We start from the raw sequence: 22,072 nt of genomic DNA on the forward strand, positions 1-22,072 counted from the left end.
ATAACAAAAGTTATCTCAAGACACTTAACATATAGAGTAAGTCTAGATCACACTATGACTTATTCATGATTTACAGAGACCCAACAATGATATTACTTCACTATTATGACAAACTGGGACAGGGGTTTAAAGTGCAGGGACTGCCCTACTTTATTCCACTCTACTTTCACCACCCTTGCTTGGACCACACCTTTGAACTCTCGTCTGTGGATTCCTTTGTGGATTAGATGACTTTTCTTACATTTAACGATCCCTTATGTGAGATTTCCTTAACAGCCCTATGGGTTATCTTAATCTCACCGGCACAATCTGTTTCTTTTTATTATTATCTTTTAAATTTTCCTTTGTATTTATTGATGTTGCTTGTTGTCTTATTGTTTGTTTTTTATTGTACAAATACAAACAATAAAGTAACATAAAACAAACAAACTCAACACACTTGAATTGTTGTGACCGTATCTTGGCGTCCAAATCTTCCCGCAAACAGGCAGAAATATAAATACCTGGCAAAATACTCAAATCCTCCTCTGTAGTTCCCACTACAGTAGCTGTCTCCAGGACCATAATTTACCATGATGACACACACACACACACACACACACACACACACACACACACACACACACACACACACACACACACACACACACACACACACACACACACACACACACACACACACACACACACACACACACACACACACACACACACACACACACACACACACACACACACACACACACACACACACACACACACACACACACACACACACACACACACACACACACACACACACACACACACACACACACACACACACACACACACACACACACACACACACACACACACACACGCACGCACACACAGCTGGTATACATGATAAACCCTTATGCACCCGATATGTGGATTCGGCATGACAGCATAAATCAACTTGGTATATTCTAAGTTCAGACTGTTTCTCTTTTTAGGAGCTTAAAGGTAAGTTTAGATCCAATAATAAGCACGTGGGTGTTAACATAAAATGTAAGCCCTGCCACTGGTGAAAGTAAGATTGTCACAGTGGTGAACCAAGCATATAAGGTCCAGCACACTGGGCAAAATTACGAATAATGGGTAAATAAAGTACCTTGATGCCAAATCCTCTTGAATATCACAGGAAAAAAGTCTCAACTTGTCTTTAGACTTGGACACACACAGGCACATAATTACGTAATTATTCTGTCACGCTATGAAAAATGATTCTTGCACACTTACTGTGTCTGGAAAGCTCGTCACTGGACGATAAAGTTGTGGGATTATAGGAGAGTACTCAGTCCAAAACGCCTGTCACACTGCAAACACTCGTTACAAATGATCCAAGTGTTTGTGACCAAGCGCACAGGTACGAGCCTTCACATCCTGCAAGAGTATAGTATGTGTGTGTGTGTGTGAGGTCTGCAACCCAACACCAGTGGACCTGTTTCTTCTGCTTGTGAGGGAGATAAATGATGGTCGGTGACGCTTCCCTGTGGGCCAGAACGCCGTTAAAAGCCACTGATGATATAAGAAATGCTTTGGAAAGACTTTCAGACACATTTATTAAGACAAAATCTTCCCCTTCGCCAGGACCGGTGAGAGTTATGCTCTGCGGAGGGCATGGGATGACTTAATAATTTCTTCAAATGAGAAAATCCGTGTACTGTGACTAAAAGCACAGATTCATTCATTTATGCCACATTGGCCCCAGAAATTTAGTAACACTTCTGGCACATGTGGGGTTTATCTATATAAAAGAGTTCATGTCCAAAAACGTATCTATAACAAGAAAAAAAATGAAAAGCTGCTTCACAGATTTGGCGTGGAGTGTAGAGTGCAGATAAAGATTGCTCTTTCCCCCTCCTCTCCTCCCAGGTTGAACTGACAGGAGAGAGTATTAAGTTTCTAAGAAATGCTTTTACAAAGCTATACCTCAGTTACTTCACTCACATGCAACCTGCCAAAACTACCGTCTTTGTAAGACTCTTGATTCCTTTTAAATGACTCTGTGGATAAATCACTCTCTCACTCCCAAACATTCAGCAAAGCTCATACTTGTATTTGCTGTCAGTGGTTTATTTAGAAATAATCTTTAAGGATTTTTCCATCCATTCCCTGGCTGTCATAACTACACAACGCTCTGTGTCATTGCCACTTCATTTCATACTTGGCCCTGTGCAGACAGCGTTAAGAGAAATTAGATCAATAGCCTGTGGATCTGCAGCAGGCAGTAAATGTAGGAGAGCAGCATGCCTCAAACTAATGGAGCCATCAACCACCATTTAATTTTCAATTTGGCATCAGAATACAGCTTCTGTGACCCATCATGAAGCAAATGACTGTACTTTTAACCAAGACATTGAATTTTTAATTAAAATAATAAAAACCATGCACGCACGCACGCACGCACGCACGCACGCACGCACGCACGCACGCACGCACGCACGCACGCACGCACGCACGCACGCACGCACGCACGCACGCACGCACGCACGCACGCACGCACGCACGCACGCACGCACACACACACACACACACACACACACACACACACACACACACACACACACACACACACACACACACACACACACACACACACACACACACACACACACACACACACACACACACACACACACACACACACACACACACACACACACACACACACACACACACACACACACACACACACACACACACACACACACACACACACACACACACACACACACACACACACACACACACACACACACACACACACACACACACACACACACACACACACACACACACCTTAAAACAAGACTAAGAGTATGCTCTGTGAGACTGTACTTGAGCTAAATGCTAAAGTGCTCACAATAACAATGTTAACATGATAATGTTTTACAGGTATTATGTCTACAACGTTCAGCGTCTTAGTTTAGCATGTTAGCATGATAACATTTGCTAATTAGCAGCAACCACAAAGTACAGCTGAAGGTAATGTCATTTGTTTTTCTGGGTCATAAACCCGATGATGGTGCTACAAGAAATTTAAGGTATCACCAAAGTTAAAACTGGAAGACATGAATGTCAGAACCAAATGCCATGACAGTCCATCCCATAGTTGTTCTTCAGACAGTTGTTGAGATGTTTGAGTCTGAACCAAACTGTTGGACCTACCGACCAACACTTCTATCCCTAGAGCTGTGCTGCTAGCATGGCTAAAAAAAACAAGTCCTACATGGTGTTCTGAGCTGGCAAATACAATCAAATTGAATGAACCTTACAGACTGCTTTTACAGAGTAAAGTCGATTTCAGGTTTATAAAATTGAAATCAAAGGATAATTGAATGCAGCGTAACACATCAAAGCCAATAAGCTGGCTCTATCCCAGGAATTCAGAGGGAATCCTCTTATCTGTCCTCTTTTGGGAATAGCAGGTGTAGCACTCGCAGACACGTCTAAACACACCCTCGCCCACCTATCCATCTAAGGAGAAAGGGCCACTGTTATCTGGCTGTTGTCTTGTGCGGTTTGATAATTGGGCTTTAAATCATGCAGCGATGGCACACAAGACGCTCTGGGATTGGGTGTCTGATGTCAAATTCCCATGCCTACGTGAGGATGCACTCATGCATAAGTACATTTTAGAAATAAAAAAAACGCTCTGGCCGGCATGTCTTCATTAGCTCTTTGAGTGTCACTTTATTACCAGCACTGTGTTGTATTATGTGGACAGGGAGATGTCTTAGACCAGGAGGACAGAGGAAAAGAAAGAAGGAAAACTGCAAGAGCAAGAGCAAGGGACAGGGAAAAAGTGACTGCACTTCAGCAATATTTTAAACACCATCGATCATTACTGTTAATCATTTCATATTCCAGTGTTGACACCTTAAATATGTGATATTAATAGATTCCCAAAATGGGCACCGACATGGCTGATAATCTTATGCATCTCTGCTCCCCCTGCACTCCTCGTTGCGTTTCCCCCCAGAGGATAAACAGACTCAAACAAAGTCTGCTCCTCCATCACCACCAGTGTACCCAGTAAGATTGATATATCAACCTAAATAAAGCTTCACCATCTCTGCCTCCCAGTCTGTGAATCCCCTCCTCGGGCACATTAATTGTTCTTGTTGCTCTTAAAAAACTGCGATTGAGCGGGCAGAGAAATTGTGGACTGCTTTTTAGATCCATAGGTGGAAGCAATCAGAGCAGAAGTGCGACAATTAAAAATCCGATTTCCATATACCTTTGGATTACCTCTGAAATTTTGGCCACAAAGGACATTTTCTGAGAGCAAAAGTCAATTACATTTCTTGGCATGGGTCTAGGGGGAAATTAAATTGAAAGGACAACTGCCCTATAAAACCCCTCACGCTCACAACTGTTCTGCATTACATCTGATAAACAAGCCTCCTGCCTGAGAAAGAGGACAGAGGACCATAATGTAAACACAACTTTATCTCTAGGTCCTCCTTCGCAGCCTCCCTGCTGGCAGTGAGGATTATGTGCGAAACTTCATGGTGGACTTTTCCTATGAGAAGATTTGTGTAAAATGACAATGGCATTAAAGCTTAATGAGAAAGGGGCTGCAAGTTGTGGGATTTCTCATGGATGTCTTTACAAAACACATTCCCACACACGTTTTATTTGTCATGAGGGTGTATGAATGTGGTTCCTTCATGTCGTGACTGACTGCAAACTAACAGAGCAGGGAAAAGTCCTAAAGTCAATGTTTAGAGCTACAACATGCCGGCTGGTGGTTACAGCTGCTGCTGCAACAATCAGTAAGTTAATTCAACCACCATGTGAAATCTATGTCACTGAATTTACTGTTAACTGACAAAACAACTGAATATCCAATTACATATTAAAATATATTTCAAGTTAATAATGTAAAGCTGCTGGATGTTTGCTAAACGTATCTGCCTTTAAAATAGTTTTACAGCTAGTTGATAAAATGACAACTGCAGATACTGCACAACCACCTGCATTTCTATCTCTGTTACACATTTAATATTACACTTCTGTACAGCTTGTAATCTTTTCAAGTCACAGCTGAGCTTCAAAACACAGTATAACCGCAGCTGGTTTGTCTTTAACCGCGGCGGTAATTATGCATGAGTGTTCGATGCAGAATTAACTAAATTGCAGTGTTAAGTGTTTTTTTTTCTTCTTTTTTTTTACTGAGATGCAATCCAAAATTCAAATAAATCAAAAGCTATCCTTTTAACATAATTCCCTCATGGATGCCAGATGTCTTCAAAAATGGATACATATTTGGTGTCTTTTGCACGAGGAAAAAACAAATCACTCCCTGGAGCAGTGCCCTGTCTAACAAAAGAGGAGACTACACAAGAGGTCAAGAGGAAATACGAAACAAAAATATTTTTGTGAAATGCAGATATGAACCAAAAACAACTGATAAGATCAAAAGAATGTTTTTTGTAAATATTGCAGCTGATAAAAGACTGTAAGCAGGCTACAGATTTGAGATACCAACAGCTATAAAAGACTAAAATAGCTAATCTTGTTCGCAGTAGCATCACGTAGGATCTGCATTCATCTGTTTCAATTGATATTGATATAAGAAATTGTCATACTGTAAATTCCAGGTATTATTTTTTAAATGAACTTTGCTCCTTCTAGTAACTTCATATACTGTACATGATCTGTATGTTACGCATGCTGTGTGTGTATGTGAGTGTGTGAGAGAGAGAGAAATGAAAGGAGACACTGAGAGAAAGACAAAAGGACAGAGTGAGGGTAAATGAGATAGCTCTTAATTACCGCCTGCGTCTCTGTATGATGTCAATAGGCCTGTTGACAGCACACGGTGATCCCCATATGTTCCCACTCCGCACAGTGATACTCCGTTCCACGGAGTAACAGAACCCACAGTTGGTTGGCACACTCATCTTTCTTTAGACTACTCTCTTTTAACTCGTCCTCACCCTCCTCTTCTCGGCCGCTCCGCTGCTCTTCCTCTCTTGGTTCTCTTCAGCTTGTGGCTGCTCTCATCCTTGTAAAACCCGGCCCTCTTCCTCGTCTGTCTCGCTCTGTCGGGCTGTCCGGCTCTCCACGGCTTCCCAGGAGTTCTCATTACCTCTGGCAGGAGTGGACACCAGCTCTAGGACCGGTGACTCCAGTGCAGTGCCAGGATGACTGGGGTGATGCAATCCATGCTACTGTACAGTATGCTGGTGAAAATTTGCTTCTTCTTGGAAGATAGAATAAATTTGGAGGAGCGTATTCCTTTCTGAGCACCTGATTTCCTTAATGTGAGAGTTGCACACTCCCTGCTGCCTGTCTGTCTGTCTGTCTGCCTTGTAGAAAAAGCTTTTCATCACTATCAGCAGAGCTCCATTAATCGGTCCCCCATGTACATCTTGTCTTTCCTCCGGGTCTAAATGTGGCGCAACACTGCTGCCCTCTTCCCCCTCTCCCTTCCTCTCCCTCTCCCTCTCTCTCTCTCTCTCTCTCTCTCTCTCTTTTTCTGCTTCCTTCTCTCCCCTCTGGCTGCTCCACCTTTGATCACAGAATAAACAGAGACCTTTCGTTTCACTGGACAAACTTGCTCTCCTGCTTCAATCTTCTGTTACAGTAGCCCTGTGCTGTGTGTGTGTGTGTGTGTGTGTGTGTGTGTGTGTGTGTTTGTGTGTTTGTCAGAGTGCCCCGCAGTATGTGCACAGATCTGAGGTGTGTATGCGAGCGACCGAGCGTGTGCGTCAGTGAGCAAGCGTATGTGTTGGCATGTGACTGAGCAAGTCTGTGTGTGTGTGTGTGCATCACGTACAAGGGGGAACAAGTTTCAGAGTGAGGTCAGAGCTAAGAAAGGGGGCGGGAAAAGAGCCAGCATGGTTCCTGCCTTCCCCAAATGTTTTAGCCACTTTAACCCCTTCCTACTCTCTCTCTCTCTTACACACAGACACAGACACAGACACAGACACAGACACACACACACACACACACACACACACACACACACACACACACACACACACACACACACACACACACACACACACACACACACACACACACACACACACACACACACACACACACACACACACACACACACACACACACACACACACACACACACACACACACACACACACACACACACACACACACACACACACACACACACACACACACACACACAATCCTAATACAATCACAGGACAGCACTCTCCCTTTGGACAGTACTATTATCCTTTCCAGATGGAGTGTGTATTCATGTGTGTGTCTCATGCATGTCTTATGTTAGGTAAAGAGATTGATGACAGGATGAGTATGATAGGGTATTACAGTAAGTAGCTCTTGGGACACAGCTTGCTGAGAACGAAGAACATGTACAAAGAAACACACACACACACACACACACACACAGACACTTACCCGTATATAGTATGTACTCACAGGCTTAGGCACGAACACGCAAGGTCACCCATGGCCAGGGGCAATGTATTTTTGAAGACCAGAAATGTGAAAAGTAAATATGAAACCATAGCTTCTCGACCTTCTGTACGCTTCATATGAAAACTTAAACAGGAAATATTTGACAAGAGATCAGCGAAATGAGACGGGGCCACAAATCTACAAGCTATGTTCCAGGGAACAGATAAGCTCTGGATCTTTAGACCAGAGAAGTAGAAGAGTTTAAAGACGATTTCATCGGGACAAGATGTGTGTGTGAAAAGACGGTTTTACTGCAGGCTGATCTGGAACAGATATGGTTTCTGACGACTACACAGCGCTCGCCTCAGTGTTGCCAAGTCCTTCTGACAATATCTATATATGAATGCAGCCCGGTCGCCAGAGAACAATTTTGACGTGCGTTTCTGCAGGAACCATAGACACGTTGATATGAAAGGAATTTGGCACACTATAACTTCTGGATAGACGTAGCGAGCTTTCAACTGCTCTGGAAGTCAGGTGACTTATAACGAGCCCCAAACTCCGCTTAAGGAGGAGGTCGGGGTGAACCACACACTGCACTTTCACCCAGGAGACTGCGGTTTGTGTCCGCCCCTGTTTTTGTCCTGTCCCACGTAGAAACGAAACCTAATTACACAACCAAATATGGACCTAAAAAAGTCAATGGGTCCGTATGTGACAAGTAGGGAATGAGAACATTGACATGCAACATTTCATGTGGTTTGCAGAAACGTACAATTCCAACATTTTATTCTGCCAACTGGGTTGATTAGTGATATTGCATTGGATATTGAATACCAATTTTGACCTATTGACCCCTCCACCATACAGTGACTGTCCATTCATAGCTTGGCAACCAAAACTACGCAGCCGTGCTTGGATGCCTTCTCACGTTGAAGTGGTGTCTAATAAAAGGGATCCATTTGCATTTAAAAAATTTGATGTCTTTCAAAAAACGAAAATATAAGAGAAAAAGTGTAGGATAACGCTGTGTTTATCTGCAACTGTTAGCATTCCTGCCAAATTAGCTAACTGACTAGTAACCTAGCATTACTTCCAAAGCCCCAAAACAAATCCTTAACTCACTACATATGATTGTGGGGTTTCAGGTTACATTTAAAAAACACTTGCGACTAACATCTACACTGCGTGGTATTTCCCCACTACATAGGGTTAATCAGCCAATGGCATCACCTCATTACCAGAGAATTCATAAATGCTAAGCAGAGAAATCAATATGTGAAAATGGAAAAAAAAAAAGCAAGAATGTATGTGTGGTAAAACGGCGCAGGCTCAGGTATCTTTAACATAAACCAGGTCCCTTAGAGAGCTCTGATCCATTACCTACGTATGTGGGAAATGTTGGCTTATATTTTTTTCATATGGTTTTGTTTTTCAACTTTATAATTACGTTGGTTGCGAACTCTCAACATACAGCACAGGCAGCTTGTAACTGCAGTGTTTTCTCTCTAAAAAGGGTTCAATATAATCTTTTGATATAATACAAAGGCTCTGTGTCTGCTGAAAAGTAATACACATCTAAAGAGGCCAATCATTAGCACAAACTGAACAGTTTGTTTTACTTTGCAGTTTCTAATATTGTATAATATATCTTAATTTTCTGTTAAGAGAAAAAATAAGACAAGTCAACTTCTCATCATCCAAGTCTGCGCTTAGGCAGGTGTGTGTTAAGTAAACAGGTTATTTTGAAAAATCGATAACATATATTAATAAAACATATGATACGCAAATATATACATACATATTTATTTATATTAATATAAACTTGATTTTATGATATTCACAATATGATATTTTTGTTTGTTTCTCAAATTTTAAAGTGTCATTGTCATGTGCAACAACCACAAGAAGCAAAATCCATTATTTGATCCCTTCAACAATGCTCATTAAATATATATTAAAAAAGAAATTCACACAAGTAAAAGCAAAATAATAATGATAATCTAAAACATAATAGTACAGTGGAATTATATGGCTAAAACATAAACAATAAAATATAAATAAACTGATATATATGCATTTATGTAGGAAGTATTCGCAAATGAAGTAAAGTAAGCACATGTGTAATAAATATACTGTCTATACACAGAGGTGTAAACAGTTGGTTAGTCAATAAGGTAAAGTGACTGTGACAGTGTCATGGAAAAGTGGCATGTGATGAGCTCAAACTGTTCTTTGCATTGGAAAAACAATATTTGTGGACTGTGAAAACAACAAATGTTTTTTCTCCACCGCTCATTTTCTTTTACATAAGAGCAAAAATAAGCAAACATTAGTTAGAAACCATTAGAAACCAATGGGTACTGAAAAAATAAGAATCAATCGTGGATACAAACAATAACAACAGAACATCTGTTGGTATGTTGCTTCTTGCATTTCATGTGCAGTTAGAAGAATGAAGTGCTTAAAACAACATGGTTCAAGAGTCTTATCTGTGTTATCTGGAAACGCAGACACACTGACACAGTGGTTGGCAGAATACCAGAGGATTTCACAGTGCTCAATGTATCTGCGTCACCGTGGTGGAAGAGAGTGGATGTATGAAGAAAGACAGACATTCAATGTTTAGTTCTGTTCAGTATCTTCTTTAGACAGTCGTGCTCTAAAACGGCGAAGTCGAGACGATGTGGCAAGGTAATCTCTCAACCTCGTAAAAAAGCGAGGCATCATACGTTCTGGCTGACCCCTCAATTGTGGATTTAATAGTACACTATTTGCGAAGGGGCCTCATGACATGATGTGTTGGCTACGTGGAGGCATGGTGAGCATTCCTGGATAACAAGCTGTTTTGAAGTCAGCGAGGAGAGGTGTGTGTCAAAAATTGTTGACTGTCAATGTTAACTCTCTGCTCATATGGATTAACCAACACTGAATATTTAACAAACTAGTGATGGACTAACATGAAAGAATACATCTTTTTGAACAACTCTTTTTAGTGTCCAGTATGTACAGAGTCATCCTGCCGAACCTACAGAGTGCTCATGTATCCCACTCGTACCGCCCACACACTCGCTGATGTTGTCGGGTAATTCTCATTCTGCCTTCTACGGTGGTGCAATCGCTCAAAACTTGGGAAGCGGGATAGCCAATGAATGAGCGGGAATCACTGTCTCGAAATGAGGACGTCAAAGAGTGACTCGAGTCGAGACAGCCTGGGATCTACGGACTCAATGAGACCGAAAGAATCGATCTCTTGAAATGGGACGTGTACTTTCCCACCTTAAGAACAGATCATCGCTTATGTTTTTTTATCCTATACATGATGAAGATTTGTGGGGCGGGCAGCATTAGCTGTTGAACGTGTGTGAACTAGTGTCACAGAGAAACTGAAGACCAATTTTTGCATCAAGTATCAAAACTTGAAAGGTTCAATACATTTACGAGTAAAGAAAAGAACTGGTTCACCCACCACTTCATGTTGCTTCTTTGTCTGAAAATCATGTAGGTCAACATTGTGGAAATGATATAATATTCATGTTTCATCCATGTTCACTAATAATTTTGTTTTCGTTGAAGTTATTGATAAATTAAGGGGTTTTCAAACTAAGACACATTTGGAAGTTATGTGTTATTGTCAAGCTGAATGTGGTGGAAAAAAGGAAAATCTTGCACAAAGGTAAAATTGAACTGAAGTTGGGTTGTGATTCAGCCCCATACTCATTCAAAAATGTTTACAATGGGGTTAAATAATAAGACAGCTAATTACACAGTCTCATTTTAAAGAAATATGAGGGTTATAAGATTATGGTTCACAAAACATGTTTATGTGCTTATATAAATATTTGTCTAACATCAGAAACATTGAAATACAGGAAAAAATATGGTATATTGTCTATTTTTTCCTCTCTGCGTCAAAGCTGTATCATATTAAACTGGAGGACCGATTAACTCATCCGATCTCAAATCACCATGAGGAACACAAAAGTTGACGTAGCCTCAAGTTTTCAGTTAAGTTATTAACAGTGATGATATGAACGTGTAACAGAGTACAGGAGAAAGTTCTCTGCTACTAACATTGAACTATTAAAGAAACCGATAACATACACTATTTTAGAAATCAGGAAGGGTTTAGTAGGGCTATATGAGAAGAAATAGCATTTAAATAATGTAGTCAGGTCAAAAAATGGTCACTGATCAAATAAAACATTTTGAATAACTACAGTATGGTACATATTGGAGGCATAACGTCCTCACTATTTCCTCTAACACCAAAAAGTGATGAGCAATTCAGAAACACCCTCTCATCTCTCAACGCTGCTCACCATAACACAGAAAATGAGTGTTGTGTACAAGAGTGTTGCAAAGTTTATGACAGCTTCTTCTGACCTCATATCATAGAAAGGCCCTAAAAGATATAGTGTATTATTGTTTTGCGTTGTATGACAGTGCAAAACATTTATCATTTCCGTATGACAAATATGAAGAAATAATACTTGACATGATGGTGCCTGAAAAAGCGTTTCAAAGCATGAATAAATCAACCTTGTAATATCATATTATGTTGCTGCATCATTAGAATAAATGGAAATATTCTGAATGTACTGTGCAGTTATACACACAAACACCCCCCCCCCCCCCCCCTAATTTAAGCACTTTTGTTATCTTTGGAAACTCCACTGGAATTTAAAATGACTTTGTGTTTGTTTGGAAATCACTCAGCCAGGTTTGTAGAGGGAACTAGTGTTGGGTACAACGGATGTCAAGAGGTTAAAAAAGCACACACACACACACACACACACACACACACACACACACACACACACACACACACACACACACACACACACACACACACACACACACACACACACACACACACACACACACACACACACACACACACACACACACACACACACACACACACACACACACACACACACACACACACACACACACACACACACACACACACACACACACACACACACACACACACACACACACACACACACACACACACACACACACACACACACACACACACACACACACACACACACACACACACACACACACACACACACACACACACACACACACACACACACACACACACACACACACACACACACACACACACTTTTCATACAGGATCTCCAGAAAGGATCACTCTGAAAAAAAAAATGACTGATTCCTCCAAAAAGAAAACACTGACTCCTTTCTCACTATAACAGTATTTTTGTGTTGCAACATGAAGTGGTGCAATAATATATTTTCAAGATAGATTTACAAAAAAATACATAGCTTATTGTGCGTACCGTGCATATCGACTCAAGTCCAGCAAAAGGTGATTTAAAGGTTAAAATAAACAGAGCATGAGTACAGTAATGATTACTGAGACAAATTATCACAGGGCAGGAGAAGAGCAAACAAACTAAAACAAATTAAATGTCATCTAATACACTGCGCACGGAACAAAGCAGCAGCACCAGGTGTCTGCGTGTGGCTGCGGCAGCTACCGGCCTATATTTAACTGAGTCTCTGTGATGTCAAACGTCGTGTTACAGCATGTAAAGGCTATGAGCGTGTCGCCCCATGATTCATTAGGCGGCCATCTGCTAGCATGACGGAGGGGTTCGGGGCTCCTCTGATTTGGGGATTGGGTGGATGACAGACTTGCACGCAAATCATGCACGTACTCCACTGACATGGACACACACTCAGGGGTACACAGGTCTGCGTGCACAACCAGATGGCAAGAAAGTCTTTGTAGAAAAAATCAAGAGTCACTATTTTTTCTCTATAAAAAATACAACCTAGTTTATACACATTGGCCCACTGTGAAGGCTACAGTAAAAATAAGCTGTCCGTCTAGAAAAAAAAAGCAAAATAAATTCTTTCAGGTGATAATGAATAACTGATCACAGAGTTTGCCTGAGGCTGAAAGGCATTTAATGTATGGGAGAATACAACATCAGCTATTACAATACACCAAGACTGGATGTTAATTCTGAAAGACACTTTTACATTCTGGAAGTGGACTCAGTGTTTATTGGACGCACTGAATATTAATACTTATTTAATTGGATTGGATTATTCTATATATATATGTGTGTAATAAAGAATAATTTGTATCTGCATGTAGTTTGGCTGTAATGGTTTTTCCTCTGCACTACATTTTTGACATGTATGTTTTCTGCTGTTTACTGTTGCCTCAAGTGACCAACGTACAAATTACTCAGGGTAAATGTTACTGACCAGTAAAGCAGCAATTTTCATTTTTATAGCCCAGAATAAGAGATTTGTCTGAGAGGGCTTTACAGTATCAACAATATGACTCCTTAAAGCTGCAAAAAAAAGGATACAACTCTGAAAAGATGTGCAATATATGTCCTATACAGACAGAAGTAGCAGTAGTAGAATCATAATAAGGTTAAAAGAAAGAATGACAATAAATAAATATGAGGTGCACAGAGTTTTATAGTAAAGTGTTAATCTGAAGCTACTATACATTCTCATTCCGTCAATACAAATGTACAGTTTGACATATTGATTCAATGATTTCAAACACATCCCTTTAACTCCACAGCAACAGCAACAATTAATTAGCTATACATGAACTCTTTCCAGTTGCCTAAAAATATAATTATAAACAACAAGTTGTTTTTATCCCTGTATCAAACTACAGCCTCGTCTGCAGGAGGTTGTTGCTCTCAAACGGTCTCAGAGCATAACTTAGTCGGTTTCCCCCTCTAGTGGTTACAACGAACAGTCATCCTGATACTGCTGTGTTACAAATAACACGACGTCTGAAACAAATGAGGATTTTTTTTTCTGAAATGCATTAATTCACAAATAACAAAGTGAAACAAAGCAACACATTTTGATGTATTCTTTGTGTTAGGCTTATACAAAGTGCAGTGTTTGTGATCAGGCTTAACCCCTTATTGTTCTAATGACTAAAGTAGCAGCACGTCAGATCTGTTCAGGACACAGCACTGTTAGGAAAAAAACCTTTAAAATGACTTTTCCTCTGAAATATTAGTCCCCCCGATAAAGTAAAGATGCTTGTGTCCTCTCTCAGAAATACAGCAGAGGTACTAGTTTGGCATTTTAGCAGTGGTAGTGTTGTATCCAGCTGCTGCTGTTGCTGGCAGCCTCAGGAATCGATGAGGCTCTGGAGGCGATTGGGGAAATCAGTCATGCTGAAAATATGGAGTACAGCAGTGACGCACACAGCAGCCAGCCCGCCACAGCCACACAGGCTCTATTGACTAATCTGGGTGTGTGTTTGAAGAGGGGGGCTTGCAGCTATATTGGGACCTCTGACATTGACACCGTTGCCCTTTGGTTGAATGGCCTCACTTGACACTTTTTTTTGTTTTCCCGGTTATTCTTTTAATCACAATCACTTACTGCCTCTTAGACTTATCTTTTTTATTCCCTTTTCACTCCCCCCGTCTGTCCGGTGAACCCTCTCCTTCCTGTCATTATCTCTGCGCTGAGAGCCGCGCTATCTCTGCCCACGTCCTGTTTTATCACTTCTTCACCGCCCTCTCGTCTGTGCCTTTAGCCTCTTTTTCCAAATTATCTTTTTCCCCACTTGGTCGGCCGTTGCGTCTGTCTCTTTTGCCCTCACCTCACTCTGTTTCTTCCCATCATCCTCTACTTTAGATAAATGGAATCTTCTCAAACTGCTAAAAGTTAGATGTGACACCAACTATCTTCTCATGATACGGACTAGGAGCGTGTCCAGTTTAATGCAGTGAGAGTGTGTTGTTTAAGTGTACCGCGCTGCCAGAGAAGCCATAAAAAGCATTGTTGACAAGATTACTTGGAGTGTGGCATTGTGTGTGTTTGTGTGTGTGTGTGTGTGTGGAGGATGAATAGTGTCCTTGTACTGTTGGTACAAGTGAACATAAGAGCTGTCTCTATTGTGATGGACACATCTGGATAACAAGAGACTGCTTTGTCTCAGTTACACAAAGGCAAAGAAAATAATATATATACAAAAGAATTACTTCCTTACAAGAGCTGTACTTGAAATAGTGGGGGAAAAAGTGGCACACGGCTCTCACGCCAATATGTGAATTACGGAGAGTCTTTTCCACGACCACATGCACTAACATGCACATGCGGCCGGACCGTCCATCAAAAAAAACAACAGAGAAACTCAGGATAACACAGAGGGAGAGTGACTTCATTCTCTGCTCAGGATGCCATTACTCCACTATATTTTTACACAGCAAATTTGTTTGCTGCTATATTAATACTCTGGATGTTAGGTAAGGTAAAGAGAATAGGCTTGTTCTGTTCCCTTCTGCACTTCTGTATTCCTGGCTGTGGTTGAAAATCTCCTGCTTTGATCTCCTGCTTCCTCATATGATCCAAACAGGCTCACAGCTGGAGGTGTTCAGACGACACTTGTGAAGCACATGCCTCATGCCCAGAGTTCAGAAAGTACCACACATTGCACTAAAAAAAAAATCTCTGAAGTCTTTCTTTTTTTTTCTTTCGGTGCAATGAGGAGGGTGGTTCTTTATGAATCTGTATAGCCTTATTTTTTTACGATGCATCTCTGATTGTGAGTTATCTTTGACAAGGAGTCATGTTGACCTCCACATGCCTGTGTATATCCATATGCCGTGTATCTGTGTGTATTCTTGGATTCCATGTGTTGAGTCTGGTTTTAATCTCTGTAAACTTACATAACAAGTTACAACTGTTCACAGACAGACATTTTCAACGGAAGCCTGAGACATGAAACTACAAAACCGATGAGGGACGCGTGACTTTCAACGGCGATTCTGGGACAACGTAGCTGGCCACACATATGAGCTTGTTACCGAAGTGTGTTCATTGGAAACATTATTTTTAAATTCTTCTCTGTTTTCCCTAGAGGACAAGACAGAAAACAGCAATGAAATCTGCTACATTTGCCGCTGTTATGGACAATTTTTACACAGTGCTCCGTCATTTGTTCATTCCTCTTATGAAACTCAGAAGTTCGGATCACATGACAGCCATACCGTGCCTAACACGGACGCCTCAGCTTGGCTCTGGTCCATGAACCCCAAGGAGGGCCATCAGTCCACAGAGCCATCGATCCACCATGCCACCCCGAGGCCTAAACTGCCAACCATGTGACAGCACCAAACACATCAACAGCAACACCCACCAGCTTCATGACAGCACACATCACATTATTTTCCCTGGTTTTAGGGGGGCATTTTGAGAGTAAATGCCGAATCAAAATAATTTCCATCTTAAATAAATTTTCATATTTCATGCAATCTTAACTGCACTCTCAGATAGGGGGTTGAAACACACCTACACAAAAAATATAAAACCACCAGATAAACAGAAACACAATATGCTGATATACTGTAAACACAGCAACAGAGCAGCAGTGTCAAACAATTCTCCATCAGCTGATTATTTTTCCTGTACTGGAAAAGACAAAAACAGGTATTTGCTAGAAACAGAAAAAGTGAAATCAGCTTTCCATTACTTCCTGAATACCTGCAATAGTAATCACAAAACTTGCAACACAAAAGCAGATACGTACCCGATACACGAGTGCCTGCGGGTGGAGAAGTTGCTGTGCATCTTCCTTGAAAAGCGGGAGTCTTTGTTCATCATTTTATCGGCAGTTCAAAAAGTAAAAATAATTGGGTTGAGTTCAGAGAGGCATCAAAATAGCAGCTTTGGGAGGCAAAGGATGAACAAAGTGAACTTCTGTGGCACGACCACAACCCCCATGCTGTCATGAAGCAAAAAGGAGAGCTGTCCAAATTCCTCTATGTTGTAAGTTTAGGGCACCAGGTCCCTCTGACAGAACAGTGCAGGAGAAAAAAGTCCAAGAATGACTGAAAGTGTAAAACAACAGCAATATGCAAAACAGGAGTCAGATCAGGTGCACCTGGTAAGAGCAAGAATGAAAGTAAGTCAGGCCTGATGAGTCTTCTCTAACTTTATTAGATAAACGTTCCAGCTCACTGCAGAATTAACGGATATCAAACTGGAAATTCAATTTGAAGCTCAGCTTTTGGTCCCGGTGTTAAGGATATGTCCATTTGTTTTTGTGGAAAAAGAATATTCACAAAGACTCAGCTCAGTGTGTATGTGTGTGTGTGTGCGTGCGTGTGTGTGTGTGTATGTGCGTGTGTGTGAGTGTGTGTGTGCGCGCATGTGAGTGTGTGAGAAAAGCCTAAAAAGGCAAAGAGTCTTGGCTGTTAGAGATCAGCTAGCATATCATCTCACGGACAAAATATGGGGTCGAATCATATCAAGTTAATGGTGTCAGCTGTCAGTGCTCATCTTCTTCTCCTCCTCCAGCTCATCACAAACTTGCTGAGATAAAACGTCCTAAATGGGAGCTTGAACCGATTCTCCCAAAATGAGCTGCAAAATTGAATTCCTCAACAATGGCCCCAGAGGTATTTTCTGTCTTTTTGAAAATCAGGTCCAACAAACTTGACACAAAGCTGTCAGTTTGAAGGGTTGGCTTCTGTGATGCTGCACCACCAAGAGACAGAGCAGAGTTACTCTTGGTGGGGAAAAAAATGAGCAGGAAAGAGTGTTATAATCCCATCAGATGCTCCCTAGAGTGGGCCGTCCCATGTAGTCCTTGTCAGTGGGCCATAACAGACTTCTGCTCTGTCCTCTCTTCTCTCCTGAGAGTGGTGGGACCAAACTCTAGCTTAAAACAACAAACAACAACACTATCTCCCCTGAGAGTTAGAGTGGGATATAGTGGAGAGAGAGAGAGAGAGAGAGAGAGAGAGAGAGAGAGAGAGAGAGAGAGAGAGAAAGGGGGTGGGTTGCTCAGCAGAGCGAGAGAGAGAGAGAGATAGACAGATAATGTCAGAGAGAGAAAGCGGGCCAGTGTGAACAGTACTGGGGTAAAAGTGAAACGAGCAGAGGTGAGATGAAAGAAGAAAAAATAAGTGCTATAGAGTATTAAAAGTACTTTCTGTGTAACCAGTGTGCGTCCGTGCCAGTAGCAACAATAGTGCACCAGTTAATCAATACTTCAATATTGCGTGTGATTCAATTTTACTTTTTAATATTGAGTTCTCCTCTCATGCCACAATATAATCCATGTGATTCACACAATATCCTCTCCGCTGTTAGACCTATATTTGGTGTAGTGGCCGAATAGGTGATGGTGGAAATACTGCAGAGAATAGGATTAGTAAAGGGCGGAAACATCTAATTTTTCACAATGTTTGTGAGTGAAGCACACGGGAAGTGTCTGTTATAACACATCTGAGGTTTATTACCCTTTATTTCTATTTTATTACTATTAAATACTATTCAACGAAAACCTCTTGATAAGGATTACATAACTGAGATATTAACGATATTTATCACAGCAGGACCTTTTTTTAAACCTCCTGAAATATTATAGGGTCTCTAGCTGTTGACACACCAGCTGAAGGAAGATATCGTTTTCATCACAAAAAACAGAAACACTTCCTCCTGATGCTCCACACCCTCATTTCACAACATAGCAGCCTCTAGTGGAAAAGAACAGGAAATGCAATGTTAACTTTGAGAACATCCTGAACATAACTAGATTTATTTGTTGTTGTAACACATTGTTACATATACCTGAGTGAGAGAAACTGTCCTGATCGGATGTTATTTCTTTGGACTCATTATGACAGTTTTATTAAAAATCCCAAACTATTTCAAATATAGAAAGGAATATAATTATAATATTAATTGAGATATCAAATTACGTGGTAATTGTTGTGTTTGTTTATGATCTAATCATAAAATGTTCTAAATGTATCAATGAAAGTTATAATGCAAACAAAACTGGCCCCCATCATAGAGCTGGCTTGAAAAAAAACATTTTCAGGGCTTGTTTTACACACAAAAAAAATCCATTTGACGTGGTGTCTGTGGAGTGGAAAAAGAGCCTCAATCAACTTAGACAGTAAGTGAAAATAACTTTGCGGGTATGTTCTATATTTGAGACGCCTGCGACATTTATTTTCCGCTGGACCCCCAGTTTGTTTAATTCCTCCTCCTTGCCAGCCATCCTGCAATAACTCATCTCCATCCATTAAGTTCAGCTCTGACATTATGGGACACTGCACATACCCTACAGAGGGACACCTCCAGCGGCCTGACCTCAGGAGCTGTACAATATAAAGGCTCTGACATGTTGAATATCTGCAAACGTCTGACTTTTACAGATTAAGCCTCGAAATCCCCTTCACTGGACTCTTTCTCTCTAATATTTAGATTTTCAACAGACACGCTAAAATTAATGAAACCGTCTTCGAAATTTACAGTAAACTTTGGAGAAGAAATGTCTCTGTAAATCTCAAATCCAAGACCATAAAACGCCCTTGGGGGAAAATGACCTTACCGACTACATGTTTATAAAGGTGAATGAACTTTTAAACATTTTTTTTAGCTTTCTAGTAGGCTTCTTCAGGAATGTTTAATATGCATTTCTTGCCAATGAAAACAAGACAGGGTTTTATAGCTCCAGCTAGTGTTTCTCCTGTGCTTGTAATTTTATTTCTCTGAGAATGTTGTGATCTAACATCGCTGCAACAAGTTGAAGACACCTTGTAACAGCCTGGAATTGCTCTGGTGCCAACATTTGAGTGTGTATATGTTGAGGAGAACAGGATAAACAGTTACAAAGATATAGGAGGCATGTGCGTAAAAAAACGGTTTAACAGTACTACTTTTTTAAAACAGGCTCTTATTGCGAAGAAACCTACACATGCATTTAACATGTCAAGAAAAACACTGTCAAATCAAAGTAAGACAGTCAAAAAAATAAACTACATGTTTGGATATCCATCCACACACTGGTGTAAGGCCCTGTTTATTCTTCCTCTCTAAAGTCAAGTATGGTTTAATTGATCATGCAACTGTTCGCTTGACGTGGTTAACCGAGTAAATGTTTAATTTGCATTGGATTCATTGGCCAGATATGATGCAATAACGCCTCATAAAACTAAAGGTATCAAAGGGTACCAGAGCAGAACTGGCCGACGGCAAGACAGCTGTACTTTACAACCGAGAGTTACGACCGCTATAACGGATGAAAAACATTAGGACGAGAATGAAACATGTTTTAGCTCAACAGGAAATATGCCGTCATAAGCCATAGGTGAAAAGGTTTTGTTGTTGACAGAGTCAAGTACGTGGTTGACAAAGAAGTGGAACAACAAACTGCTGATCCAGTGACAGCAGGGATGTCGTTGAGCTGATGCCGCACAGTAAGAAAACAAAAGCTCTGGAAAAACACATTCACCTATAGGAAATTAAGCATCAAAACTGAGCTTTTGAAATCCAGCTCTTTCTAATGACCTTTGCTTTAATACAAAAATCCACTTGGGGGGGTACCTGGTGAATGAAATGTGTTTTGCTGCCATAAATGAACCAAACATACGGAGCATAAAGGAAGCAAAAATCAAGCAAGGTATCAACAGCAACAGCAACCATCCTGCATCTGCTGTGCAATATTCTCAGTAAATATTAGCTTGTCTAGAGGATTAACAGTAAATTTACAATCCTCGCATGACGAGAATGTAATTTTGTAGAATTTCCTGGAAATAATAAGCTGATTTTGTTTAAGTGTTTAACTGAAATGCTACAATACATGAGCATCTTGTGGTTAAAATCAGATTCATAGCTAGGGAACTGTTTTTGTAGTTTTAAAAAATGAATCAATAATACATCAACATATGCAGCTGAGTAGAGAAACCCTCCGCCATGTGACAAAAAACATCTCCTGCTTCAACAACACTGGCTTTAGTGATTATAAAATCTCGGGTCACGGTCAATATTCTTCCACAAGAATTTAAGTATATCTGCTGGTTTTGGTTCACAAAGCATTGTCATCTTTGCCATCTTGGCCTCAAAATCAAGGACTCTACCTGGGCGTGTGGGCCAGAGTGAAGCGGCGCCTCTGGAGGTTGATGCTGCGGTTCATCAGCAGCTTTCTGAACAGCAGCGGGGAGTTTCGGGGAGACCCACGTGGAGAATCCTTGGGTGAGATCCTTGGGGATCCGCCCGGGGAGCCCGCTCTGGACCTAGGCATTAGCTGAATGATGGGCAGCCTCACCACCCTACGGTCCTGTGGCCTCTCCTCAACTTCGGCATGCTCTTCTTCGGAGCTCTCGGAGCACAGCTCACTCATGGAGAACGGAGGATGGGCAGCGGTCAGGTAGTTCGTCCCTTAGCTCGTTCTGTCTTAGGTGACTTTGGTCCAAGAAACAGTCTCTGATCTCTTATTCTTTGGTTTCTCAAATTAACTTTACAAGACTTTTTCCGGACATGACATATGGAAAGATGTCTCCATTTCTGTGGCTGTCTCTATTTCCAAGTCGAGGAAAAGCTAGTGCCTCTGGTTCAATCCCTGCTTCCTCAAATTTGAATTAAACCTGGGCCTGCTCACGATTATTCTCTCAAATATGCTTCTTTCAAAATCCAAAAAGAGAGCACCAAAAAAAACAACACAACGACCTCTCTACCAGACTTTTTATCTTTATTTGAAACCTATCAGCCCCTTTCTTGTCTCTTCCTAGGGACCACGCACGCTGACTGCCGTGCAGGGCAATAAACTCAAACATTAGTGTTGATGTGCTCTCCCTGCCTCTCTCTCCCA

The 22,072-nt window shown here is 41.0% G+C and overlaps 1 protein-coding gene across 5 annotated transcripts in view; it reads right to left on the reverse strand.

The window, feature by feature from the left end:
* Window positions 1–21,604, reverse strand: part of pde4ca (phosphodiesterase 4C, cAMP-specific a) — a gene marked incomplete at its 5' end in the record, with an annotated part of 43,831 nt that extends 22,227 nt beyond the window's left edge. For 2 of the 5 annotated variants that reach the window (XM_083928109.1, XM_083928114.1), the window contains one exon: window positions 21,342–21,604. In XM_083928109.1, the coding sequence (XP_083784235.1) occupies window positions 21,342–21,604 (263 nt within the window). Of the gene's footprint in view, window positions 1–5,808; window positions 6,371–16,996; window positions 17,693–21,341 lie in introns of those variants that run through there. The other 3 variants (XM_083928112.1, XM_083928110.1, XM_083928111.1) reach the window with 3 other exon arrangements.
* Between the last annotated feature and the right edge of the window lie 468 nt (window positions 21,605–22,072).

This window comes from Echiichthys vipera, assembly GCF_963691815.1.
Source record: "Echiichthys vipera genome assembly, chromosome: 15".
NCBI classification, from domain to species: domain Eukaryota; kingdom Metazoa; phylum Chordata; class Actinopteri; order Perciformes; family Trachinidae; genus Echiichthys; species Echiichthys vipera.